This window comes from Pleurodeles waltl, chromosome 9, assembly GCF_031143425.1.
Source record: "Pleurodeles waltl isolate 20211129_DDA chromosome 9, aPleWal1.hap1.20221129, whole genome shotgun sequence".
NCBI classification, from domain to species: domain Eukaryota; kingdom Metazoa; phylum Chordata; class Amphibia; order Caudata; family Salamandridae; genus Pleurodeles; species Pleurodeles waltl.
Window position 1 is genome coordinate 1,181,663,484 of NC_090448.1, and position 12,902 is coordinate 1,181,676,385.

Genomic DNA, 12,902 nt, shown 5'->3' on the forward strand with positions numbered 1-12,902 from the left:
TGAGGGACCATGCAGCCAAGAATACAGCTCACAGCACTGCTAGGACACTGCATCCACACCTGTAATGTGATTAGGGACCATGCAGCCAATGATACAGCTCACAGTAATGATGAGACAATGCATCCACACGTGTCATGTGACTGAGAGACCATGCACCCCAGGGTACAGCTCTGCTAGGACAGTGCATCTACACCTGTAGTGTGATGGGGGCCACACAGCCAAGGATACAGCTCACGGCACTGCTAGGACAATGCATCCACATCTGTAATGTGACTGGGGGCAATGCAGCCAATGATACAGCTCACAGCACTGATCAGACCATGCATCTATACCTCTGTGACAGGGGGCCATGTAGCCAAGGATACAGCTCACAGCACTGCTAGGGCCGTGCATCCACACCTGTAATGTGACTGAGGCCATGCAGCCAAGGATGCAGCTCACAGTACTGCTAGGACAGTGCATCCACACCTGTAATGTGACTAGGGACCACACAGCCAAGGATACAGCTCACAGCACTGATGAGACAATGCATCCACACCTGTAATGTGACTAGGGACCATGCAGCCAAGGATGCAGCTCACAGTACTGCTAGGACAGTGCATCCACACCTGTGGTGTGATGGGGGACCACACAGCCAAGAATACAGCTCAAAGTACTGATGAGACAACGCATCCACACATGTCATGTGACTGAGAGACCATGCACCCCAGGGTACAGCTCTGCTAGGACAGTGCATCTACACCTGTAGTGTGCCTGGGGGGCATGCAGCCAAGGATACAGCTCACAGCACTGCTAGGACAGTGCATCCACACCTGTAATGTGACGGGGGCCACGCAGCCAAGGATACAGCTCACAGCACTGATGAGACAATGCATCCACACGTCATGTGACTGAGGGATCGTGCACCCCAGGGTACAGCTCTGCTAGGACAGTGCATCTACACCTGTAATGTGACGGGGGCCACGCAGCCAAGGATACAGCTCACAGCACTGATGAGACAATGCATCCACACATGTCATGTGACTGAGGGATCGTGCACCCCAGGGTACAGCTCTGCTAGGACAGTGCATCTACACCTGTAATGTGCCTGGGGGCATGCAGCCAAGGATGCAGCTCACAGCACTGCTAGGACAGTGCATCTACACCTGTAATGTGCCTGGTGGGCATGCAGCCAAGGACGCAGCTCACAGCACTGCTAGGACAGTGCATCTACACCTGTGATGTGACTGGGCGACCACGCAGCCAAGTATACAGCTCTAAGTACTGATGAAACAATGCATCCACACCTGTAATGTGACTAGGGTCCATGCAGCCAAGGATACAGCTCACAGCACTGCTAGGACCGTGCATCCACACCTGTAATGTGACTGAGGCCATGCAGCTAAGGATACAGCTCATAGTACTGATGAGACAATGCATCCACACCTGTAATGTGACGGGGGTCCAAAAAGCCAAGGATACAGCTCACAGTACTGATGGGACAATGCATCCACACATGTAATGTGCCTGAGGCCATGCAGCCAAGGATACAGCTCACTGCACTGATCAGACAATGTATCCACACCTGTAATGTGACTAGGGGCCACACAGCCAAGGATACAGCTCACAGCACAGATGAGACTATGTATCCACACCTGTAATGTGACTGAGAGACCATGCACCCCAGGGTACATCTCTGCTAGGACAATGCATCCACACCTGTAATGTGACTGGGGGCCACACAGCCAAGGATACAGCTCATAGTACTGATGAGACAATACATCCACACCTGTAATGTGACTACGGGCCATGCAGCCAAGGGGACAGCTCATAGTACTGATGAGACCATGCATCCACACCTGTAATGTCACTTGGAGACCATGCAGCAAAGGATACAGATTATAGTACCGATGAGACAATGCATCCACACCTATGATGTGTCTGGGAGGCCAAGCAGCAAAGTAAACGGATCACAGCGCTGCTAGGACTACTGTGACTGGGGGCCATGCAGCCAAGGATAGAACTCACAGCACTGCTAGCACAATAGATCGACACCTCTGACACAGGGGGTCATGCAGCCAAGGATACAGCTCACATTACCTGTGAGTATACTGAGAGCAATGCATGCACTGCGACTGGGAACAATTCATCAAACCCTACACCTCAAGTGTAAACAATGTACTACAGCATGTGCACGTCAGCTGGGAAGAAGACATCAACGCCTGCACCTCAAGTGGAGACAATGCACCACAACACCTGCACCTCAGCTGAGAGAACAATAAACACCTGCACCTCAAGTAGAAACAATGCAGCACAGCATCTGCCCCTCAGCTGAGAGAACAATATGTAAATACCTGCACGTCAAGTAGAAACAATGCAGCACAACATCTGCACTTCAGCTGGGAAGAAGACACCGACACCTGCACCTCTAGTGGACACAATGCACCACAACACCTGCACCTCAGATGAAAGAACAATACATAAATACCTGCACCTCAAGTAGAAACAATGCACCACAAAACCTGCACGTCAACGAACAATACATAAAACCTGTACCTCAAGTGGAAAACAATGCATCACAACACGTGCACCTCAGCTGAGAGAGCAATACATAAATACCTGCACTTCTAGTGGACACAATGCACCACAACACCTGCACCTCAGATGAGAACACAATACATAAATACCTGCACTTCTAGTGGACACAATGCACCACAACACCTGCACCTCAGATGAGAACACAATACATAAATACCTGCACTTCTAGTGGACACAATGCACAACACCTGCACCTCAGATGAGAACACAATACATAAATACCTGCACTTCTAGTGGACACAATGCATCACAACACGTGCACCTCAGCTGAGAGAGCAATACATAAATACCTGCACTTCTAGTGGACACAATGCACCACAACACCTGCACCTCAGATGAGAACACAATACATAAATACCTGCACTTCTAGTGGACACAATGCACAACACCTGCACCTCAGATGAGAGAACAATACATAAATACCTGCACATCCAGTAGAGCCAATGCAGCACAACATCTGCACCTCAGCTGAGAGAATATATAAACACATGCACCTCAAGTGGAATCAATGCACCACAACACCTGCACCTCAGCAAACAATACATAAACAACTGCACACCTCAAGTGGAATCAATGCACCACAACACCTGCACCTCAGCGAACAATACATAAACAACTGCACACCTCAAGTGGAATCAATGCACCACAACACCTGCACCTCAGATGAGAACACAATACATAAATACCTGCACTTCTAGTAGACACAATGCACCACAACACCTGCACCTCAGATGAAAGAACAATACATAAATACCTGCACTTCTAGTGGACACAATGCACAACACCTGCACCTCAGATGAGAGAACAATACATAAATACCTGCACTTCTAGTGGACACAATGCACCACAACACCTGCACCTCAGATGAGAGAACACAATACATAAATACCTGCACTTCTAGTGGACACAATGCACAACACCTGCACCTCAGCTGAGAGAATATATAAACACATGCACCTCAAGTGGAATCAATGCACCACAACACCTGCACCTCAGCGAACAATACATAAACAACTGCACACCTCAAGTGGAAAAAATGCACCACAACACCTGCACTTCAGCTGAGAGAACAATATATAAACACATGCACCTCAAGTGGAAACAATGCACCACAACACCTGCACCTCAGCAAACAATACAAACACCTTCACCTCAGCTGAGAGAACCATACATAAAAATCTCCAACTCAAGTGGAAACAATGCACCACAACACCTGCACCTCAGCAAACAATACAAACACCTTCACCTCAGCTGAGAGAACCATACATAAAAATCTCCAACTCAAGTGGAAACAATGCACCACAACACCTGCACCTCAGCAAACAATACAAACGCCTTCACCTCAGCTGAGAGAACCATACATAAACATCTCCACCTCAAGTGGAAACAATACATCACAACACCTACACATAGCTGAGAGAACAATACATAAACCCATGCACCTCAGCTGAGGGAAGAATACAAACACCTGCACCTCACGTGGAAACAATGAATCACAAGACATCTATCTCAGATGCGAACATTACATCAACACCTGTACCTCAGCTGGACACAAAGTGTCAAGACCTGAACCCCAAGTGGATACAATGCTTTCAAACAAGTACATCAACTGTGGTCAATGAATGCATATCTGTAATTCGGCTAGCAACACAGCATCATCTATGCAAACATGCACTGTGATGGGGGCCATGCGTTAACACCCGCACCTTAAGTGAAAAACATCTATTCCAATATGCACTTTACTACAAAGCAGGAATCCAAATTTGAGCCTCAATAGGGAACAAAGCATCCACACTGCCAAAGTGGTTGGAAGGCATGCATCCAAACCAGCATCTCAACTGGGAACAATGCATCCACGCTACCACTCTGGGTGGAGGCCAGGCATCCAAACAACCTGCACCTCACATGGAACAATGCATCCAGGCTATCACTGCAGGTGGAGGCCATGCATCCAAACCTGCACCTCACATGGAACAATGCATCCACGCTATCACTGCAGGTGGAGGCCAGGCATCCAAACCTGCACCTCACATGGAACAATGCATCCACGCTGCCACTGCCGGTGGAGACCAGGCATCCAAACCTGCACCTCACATGGAACAATGCACCCACGCTACCACTGCAGGTGGAGGCCAGGCATCCAAACCTGCACCTCACATGGAACAATGCATCCACGCTATCACTGCAGGTGGAGGCCAGGCATCCAAACCTGCACCTCACATGGAACAATGCATCCACGCTGGCACTGTGGGTGGAGGCCAGGCATCCAAACCTGCACCTCAGCTTAAACAATGCAACCACGCTACCACTGCAGGTGGAGGCCAGGCATCCAAACCTGCACCTCACATGGAACAATGCATTCATGCTGCCACTGCCGGTGGAGGCCAGGCATCCAAACCTGCACCTCACATGGAACAATGCATCCACGCTGCCACTGCCGGTGGAGACCAGGCATCCAAACCTGCACCTCACATGGAACAATGCACCCACGCTACCACTGCAGGTGGAGGCCAGGCATCCAAACCTGCACCTCACATGGAACAATGCATCCACGCTATCACTGCAGGTGGAGGCCAGGCATCCAAACCTGCACCTCACATGGAACAATGCATCCACGCTGGCACTGTGGGTGGAGGCCAGGCATCCAAACCTGCACCTCAGCTTAAACAATGCAACCACGCTACCACTGCAGGTGGAGGCCAGGCATCCAAACCTGCACCTCACATGGAACAATGCATTCATGCTGCCACTGCCGGTGGAGGCCAGGCATCCAAACCTGCACCTCACATGGAACAATGCACCCACGCTACCACTGCAGGTGGAGGCCAGGCATCCAAACCTGCACCTCACATGGAACAATGCATCCACGCTGGCACTGTGGGTGGAGGCCATGCATCCAAACCTGCACCTCGTATGGAACCATGCATCCACGCTATCACTGCAGGTGGAGGCCAGGCATCCAAACCTGCACCTCAGCTTAAACAATGCATTCACGCTGCCACTGCCGGTGGATGCCAGGCATCCAAACCTGCACCTCAACTGTTGGGAATAATGCAGTCAGATCTGCACTGAGAATGAAAGAGCACAGCCTGCATCCCCTCCACTGGGAGCCATGAATCTGGAGTGCAGCTAAAGTAGCATCTCAAGACTAGGTACCTGCACTGCAGCAGAAAACAACGCATGCAAGCATGCGAAAATGGAAGCTATACTGGTACACCTTCTCTGTAACCGGGAGAACCACGCATCCGCACATAAACTATACTCAGGAGCCATACACATAGCCCTACGCTACAACTCCAGCTCATGCATCCAACCTGCACAGCACTCAAACCCACATGAACCTCAGTTACTCATCAATATATTGTAGGCAGACTGGCATGTTCCTGCCTGCCATTTTCTGTAAGATGGGCTTCATGTTCGCTGTCTACCTGTGGGTCTAGAACAGGGTATGAAGAGAGCTTCAAACTGCTCTAGAGCGGCAGTGCATCTGCAGCTCCCTACAAACCATGGTGGGACCCGAGATCGGACAGGAGCCATCAGAGATATCCAAGCACGAATGTGACTTTGCGGGAGGAGTCTCTTGCCTGAGATGGAGTGGTATCACGCCTCAAGAGGGGGAGGGGTCTGACACCTAAGAAGGGGGGTGGGTTCCATCATCAAAGGAGAGGTTGTCCTCTCCTCTCCCCACTTCACCTTGGGGGGGCTCCTCACTAGAATAGGGGTGTCACACGTCGACAGGAGCCACCTCTTGCCTGAGATGGAGTGGTATCAGACCTCAGAAGGGGAGAAGTCTTGCACCTCAGGAGGGGGTAGGTACCGTCACAGGAGAGGTTCCCCTCCCTCATCTTGGGGGGGAGAATCTCCTCACAGAAGGGGGTGACTTGGGAGGAGTTTCTGGCCTCAGTTGGAGTGGTATCACACCTCAGGAGGGGGAGGAGTCTTGCACCTTAGAAGGGGGTAGGTGCCATCACAGGAGAGGTTCTCCTCCCTCATCTTGGGGGGTGGGGGTATCTCCTCACAGAAGAGGGGTCACTTGGGAGGAATCTCTGGACTCAGGAGTGGTATCACACCTCAGGAGGGGGAGGGGTCTTGCACCTTAGGAGGGGGTAGGTACCATCACAGGAGAGGTTCCCCTCCCTCACCTTGGGGGGGAGGGGGATCTCCTCAAAGAAGGGGGGGGGGGTGACTTGGGACGAGTCTGTGGCTTCAGTTGGAGTGGTATCACACCTCAGAAGGGGGAGGAGTCTTGCACCTTAGAAGGGGGTAGGTACCATCACAGGAGAGGTTCTCCTCCCTCATCCTGGGGGGAAGGGGGAATATCTCCTCACAGAAGAGTGGTGACTTGGGAGGAGTCTCTGGCCTCAGAAGGAGTGGTATCACACCTCAGGAGGGGGAGGGGTCTTGCACCTGAGGAGGGGTGGGGCTTGTGGGTGCCATCATCACAGGAGAGGGTCTTCTCTCACCTGGGGGGCAGCGGGGGCTCTCACCTCAGGCTTCCTCAGGATCTGGACGCTCAGCATTCGGTTCTTCATTGGGTAGATGACAATCAGCACATCTCCGAACTCGGTGGGGATGATGCCTCGTCGGTAATCCCGGCTGTGCTCCGACCACACAATGTGAACCTCGTCATTTCCCAGGTGCCGCAGCTGTAAGAGAAGCAGGGGATTAAAGCAGAGCATACAGGGGGTCAGAGAAGTGCCTACAGGGGGGTCAGAGAAGTGCCTACAGGGGGGTCAGAGAAGTGCCTACAGGGGGGTCAGAGAAGTGCCTACAGGGAGCCCGGCTTACCTGTAGGAGAAGCAAGGGGTGACAAACGTGCACACAGGGAGCCCGGCTGAGCTACAAGAGAAGCAGGGGGTGAGAGAAGTGCCTAGAGGGAGCCCGGCTGAGCTACAAGAGAAGCAGGGGGTGAGAGAAGTGCCTATAGGGAGCCCGTCTGAGCTAGAAGAGAAGAAGGGGGTTAGAGAAGTGCCTACAGGGAGCCCGGCGGAGCTAGAAGAGAAGCAGTGGGTGAGAGAAGGGCCTACAGGGAGCTGCCTGAGCTAAAAGAGAAGCAGGGGGTTAGAGAAGTGCCTACAGGGAGCCCGGCTGAGCTGCAAGAGAAGCAGGGGGGTTGAGAAGTGCCTACAGGAGGCACAGCTGAGCTACAAGAGAAGCAGAGGGTTACAGAAGTGCCTACAGGGAGCCCGGCTGAGCTAGAAGAGAAGAAGGGGGTTAGAGAAGTGCCTAGAGTGAGCTCGGCTGAGCTAGAAGAGAAGCAGGGGGTTAGAGAAGTGCCTACAGGGAGCCCGGCTGAGCTAGAAGAGAAGAAGGGGGTTAGAGAAGTGCCTAGAGTGAGCTCGGCTGAGCTAGAAGAGAAGCAGAGGGTTAGAGAAGTGCCTATAGGGAGCCCGGCTGAGCTAGAAGAGAAGAAGGGGGTTAGAGAAGTGCCTAGAGTGAGCTTGGCTGAGCTAGAAGAGAAGCAGGGGGTTGGAGAAGTGCCTATAGGGAGCCCGGCTGAGCTAGAAGAGAAGAAGGGGGTTAGAGAAGTGCCTAGAGTGAGCCCGGCTGAGCTACAAGAGAAGCCGGGGATCAGAGAAGTGCCTACAGGGAGCCCGGCTGAGCTACAAGAGAGAAAGGGGGGTTGGAGAAGTGCCCACAGGGAGCCCAGCTGATCTGTAGGAGAAGCAAGGGGTGAGAGAAGTGCCTACAGGGAGCCCGGCTGAGCTAGAAGAGAAGAAGGAGGTTAGAGAAGTGCCTAGAGTGAGCCTGGCTGAGCTAGAAGAGAAGCAGGGGGTTAGAGTAGTGCCTATAGGGAGCCCGTCTGAGCTAGAAGAGAAGAAGGGGGTTAGAGAAGTGCCTAGAGTGAGCTCGGCTGAGCTAGAAGAGAAGCAGGGGGTTAGAGAAGTGCCTGCAGGGAGCCTGGCTGACTTGCAAGAGAAGCAGGGGCTTTGAGAAGTGCCTACAAGGAGCCCAGGGGAGCTAGAAGAGAAGCAGTGGGTGAGAGAAGGGCCTACAGGGAGCTGCCTAAGCTACAAGACAAGCAGAGGGTCAGAAAAGGGCCTAAAGGGAACCTGACTGAGCTACAAGAGAAGCAGGGGGTCAGAGAAGTGCCTACAGGGAGCCTGGCTGACTTGTAAGAGAAGAAGGGGGTTAGAGATGTGCCTGCAGGGAGCACGGCTGAAAAACAAGAGAAGCAGGGATTACAGAAGCACCTATAGGGAGCCCGGCGGAGCTAGAAGAGAAGCAGTGGGTGAGAGAAGGGCCTACAGGGAGCTGCCTGAGCTAAAAGAGAAGCAGGGGGTTAGAGAAGTGCCTACAGGGAGCCCGGCTGAGCTGCAAGAGAAGCAGGGGGGTAGAGAAGTGCCTACAGGAGGCACAGCTGAGCTACAAGAGAAGCAGAGGGTTACAGAAGTGCCTACAGGGAGCCCGGCTGAGCTAGAAGAGAAGAAGGGGGTTAGAGAAGTGCCTAGAGTGAGCTCGGCTGAGCTAGAAGAGAAGCAGGGGGTTAGAGAAGTGCCTACAGAGAGCCCGGCTGAGCTAGAAGAGAAGAAGGGGGTTAGAGAAGTGCCTAGAGTGAGCTCGGCTGAGCTAGAAGAGAAGCAGAGGGTTAGAGAAGTGCCTATAGGGAGCCCGGCTGAGCTAGAAGAGAAGAAGGGGGTTAGAGAAGTGCCTAGAGTGAGCTTGGCTGAGCTAGAAGAGAAGCAGGGGGTTGGAGAAGTGCCTATAGGGAGCCCGGCTGAGCTAGAAGAGAAGAAGGGGGTTAGAGAAGTGCCTAGAGTGAGCCCGGCTGAGCTACAAGAGAAGCAGGGGGTTAGAGAAGTGCCTACAGGGAGCCCGGCTGAGCTAAAAGAGAGAAAGGGGGGTTGGAGAAGTGCCCACAGGGAGCCCAGCTGATCTGTAGGAGAAGCAGGGGGTGAGAGAAGTGCCTACAGGGAGCCCAGCTGAGCTAGAAGAGAAGAAGGAGGTTAGAGAAGTGCCTATAGGGAGCCCGGCTAAGCTACAAGAGAAGCAGGGGATCAGAGAAGTGCCTACAGGGAGCCCGGCTGAGCTAAAAGAGAGAAAGGGGGGTTGGAGAAGTGCCCACAGGGAGCCCAGCTGATCTGTAGGAGAAGCAAGGGGTGAGAGAAGTGCCTACAGGGAGCCCGGCTGAGCTAGAAGAGAAGAAGGAGGTTAGAGAAGTGCCTAGAGTGAGCCTGGCTGAGCTAGAAGAGAAGCAGGGGGTTAGAGAAGTGCCTATATGGAGCCCGGCTGAGCTAGAAGAGAAGAATGGGGTTATAGAAGTGCCTACAGGGAGCCCGGCTGAGCTACAAGAGAAGCAGGGAGTGAGAGAAGGGCCTACAGGGAGATGCCTGAGCTACAAGAGAAGCAGGGGATTAGAGAAGTGCCTACAGGAGGCACAGCTGAGCTACAAGAGAAGCAGGGGGTTAGAGAAGTGCCTACAGGGAGCCTGGCTGACTTGCAAGAGAAGCAGGGGCTTTGAGAAGTGCCTACAAGGAGCCCGGTGGAGCTAGAAGAGAAGCAGTGGGTGAGAGAAGGGCCTACAGGGAGCTGCCTGAGCTAAAAGAGAAGCAGGGGGTTAGAGAAGTGCCTAAAGGAGCCTGGCTGAGCTACAAGAGAAGTAGAGGGTTACAGAAGTGCCTACAGGGAGCCCGGCTGAGCTGCAAGAGAAGCAGGGGGGTAGAGAAGTGCCTACAGGAGGCACAGCTGGGCTACAAGAGAAGCAGAGGGTTACAGAAGTGCCTACAGGGAGCCCGGCTGAGCTAGAAGAGAAGAAGGGGGTTAGAGAAGTGCCTAGAGTGAGCCTGGCTGAGCTAGAAGAGAAGCAGGGGGTTGGAGAAGTGCCTATAGGGAGCCCGGCTGAGCTAGAAGAGAAGAAGGGGGTTAGAGAAGTGCCTAGAGTGAGCCCGGCTGAGCTACAAGAGAAGCAGGGGATCAGAGAAGTGCCTACAGGGAGCCCGGCTGAGCTACAAGAGAGAAAGGGGGGTTGGAGAAGTGCCCACAGGGAGCCCAGCTGATCTGTAGGAGAAGCAAGGGGTGAGAGAAGTGCCTACAGGGAGCCCGGCTGAGCTAGAAGAGAAGAAGGAGGTTAGAGAAGTGCCTATAGGGAGCCCGGCTAAGCTACAAGAGAAGCAGGGGGTTAGAGAAGTGCCTACATGGAGCCCGGCTGAGCTAGAAGAGAAGCAGGGGGGGTAGAGAAGTGCCTATAGTGAGCCCAGCTGAGCTAGAATAGAAGAATGGGGTTATAGAAGTGCCCACAGGGAGCCCGGCTGAGCTGCAAGGGAAGCAGGGGGGTAGAGAAGTGCCTACAGGAGGCAAAGCTGAGCTACAAGAGAAGCAGAGGGTTACAGAAGTGCCTACAGGGAGCCCGGCTGAGCTGCAAGAGAAGCAGTGGGGTAGAGAAGGGCCTACAGGGAGATGCCTGAGCTACAAGAGAAGCAGGGGATTAGAGAAGTGCCTACAGGAGGCACAGCTGAGCTACAAGAGAAGCAGGGGGTTAGAGAAGTGCCTGCAGGGAGCCTGGCTGACTTGCAAGAGAAGCAGGGGCTTAGAGAAGTGTCTACAAGGAGCCCGGTGGAGCTAGAAGAGAAGCAGTGGGTGAGAGAAGGGCCTACAGGGAGCTGCCTAAGCTACAAGAGAAGCAGGGGGTCAGAGAAGTGCCTACAGGGAGCCTGGATGACTTGCAAGAGAAGCAGGGGGTTAGAGATGTGCCTGCAGGGAGCACGGCTGAAATACAAGAGAAGCGGGGATTACAGAAGCACCTATAGGGAGCCCGGCGGAGCTAGAAGAGAAGCAGTGGGTGAGACAAGGGCCTACAGGGAGCTGCCTGAGCTAAAAGAGAAGCAGGGGGTTAGAGAAGTGCCTAAAGGAGCCCGGCTGAGCTACAAGAGAAGCAGAGGGTTACAGAAGTGCCTACAGGGAGCCCGGCTGAGCTGCAAGAGAAGCAGAGGGTTACAGAAGTGCCTACAGGGAGCCCGGCTGAGCTGCAAGAGAAGCAGGGGGGTAGAGAAGTGCCTACAGGAGGCACAGCTGAGCTACAAGAGAAGCAGAGGGTTACAGAAGTGCCTACAGGGAGCCCGGCTGAGCTGCAAGAGAAGCAGGGGGGTAGAGAAGTGCCTACAGGAGGCACAGCTGAGCTACAAGAGAAGCAGAGGGTTTCAGAAGTGCCTTCAGGGAGCCCGGCTGAGCTGCAAGAGAAGGAGGGGGGTAGAGAAGAACCTACAGAGCCCAGCTGAGCTAGAAGAGAAGCAGAGGTTAGAGAAATGCGTACAGGCCGACCGGCTGAGCTACAAGAGACACATGGGGTTAGAGAAGTGCTTACAGGGAGTCGGATGAGCTACAAGAGAAGCAGAGGATTCGAAAACTGCCTACAGGGAGCCCGGCTGAGTTACAAGAGAAGCAGGGGGTTAGAGAAGTGCCTACAGGGAGCCCGGCTGAGTTACAAGAGAAGCAAGGGGTTAGAGAAGTGCCCACAGGGAGTCCAGCTGAGCTACAAGAGACGAAGGGGGTTAGGTAAGTGCCTACAGGGGGCCGAATGAGCTACAGGAGAAGCTGGGGTTAGAGACGTGCCTACAGGGAGCCCGGCTGAGCTGCAAGAGAAGCAGGGCGGGTAGAGAAGAACCTACAGAGAACCCGGCTGAGCTAGAAGAGAAGCAGGGGTTAGAGAAGTGCGTACAGGCCGGCCAGCTGAGCTACAAGAAAAGAGTGAGGTGAGAAAAGTGCCTACAGGGAGCTCGGCTGAGCTACATGAAAAGAGGGGGGTGAGAGAAGTGCTTACAGGGGGTTAGGAGACCGTCTGCCTCAGCTACAAGATTGATGCAGGGGGTTGGGAGACTGTCTGCCTCAGCTACAAGATTGATGCAGGGGGTTGGGAGACTGTCCGCCTCAGCTACAAGATTGATGCAGGGGGTTAGGAGACCGTCTGCCTCAGCTACAAGATTGATGCAGGGGGTTAGGAGACTGTCCGCCCAAGCTACTCGAGAGGTAGGGGATAGGAGACTGTCAGCTCCAGCTACAAGAGAGTTAGGGGGATAGGAGACTGTCAGCCTCAGCTACAAGAGAGGTAAGGGGTAGGAGACTGTTCACCTCAGCTACAAGAGAGGTAGGGGTTAGGAGACTGTCTGCCTTGGCTACAACAGAGGTAGGGGGTTAGGAGACTGTCCGTCCCAGCTACGAGAGAGGGTGGGGGTTAGGAGACTGTCCGCCCCAGCTACGAGAGAGACAGGGGGTTAGGAGACTGTCCGCCCAGACCACAAGAGAAGTAGGGGGGTAGGAGGCTGTCCGCTACAGATACAAGAGAGGTAGGGGGTAGAAGACTGTCCACCTCAGCTAAAAGAGAGTTAGGG

The 12,902-nt window shown here is 53.5% G+C and overlaps 1 protein-coding gene across 7 annotated transcripts in view; it reads right to left on the reverse strand.

The window, feature by feature from the left end:
- Positions 1-12,902, reverse strand: part of RALGAPA1 (Ral GTPase activating protein catalytic subunit alpha 1) — a 623,631-nt gene that overhangs the window by 135,105 nt on the left and 475,624 nt on the right. For all 7 annotated transcript variants that reach the window (XM_069209127.1, XM_069209123.1, XM_069209128.1 and 4 more), the window contains one exon: positions 7,065-7,223. In XM_069209127.1, coding sequence (XP_069065228.1) covers positions 7,065-7,223 — 159 coding nt within the window. The remainder of the gene's footprint in view (positions 1-7,064; positions 7,224-12,902) is intronic.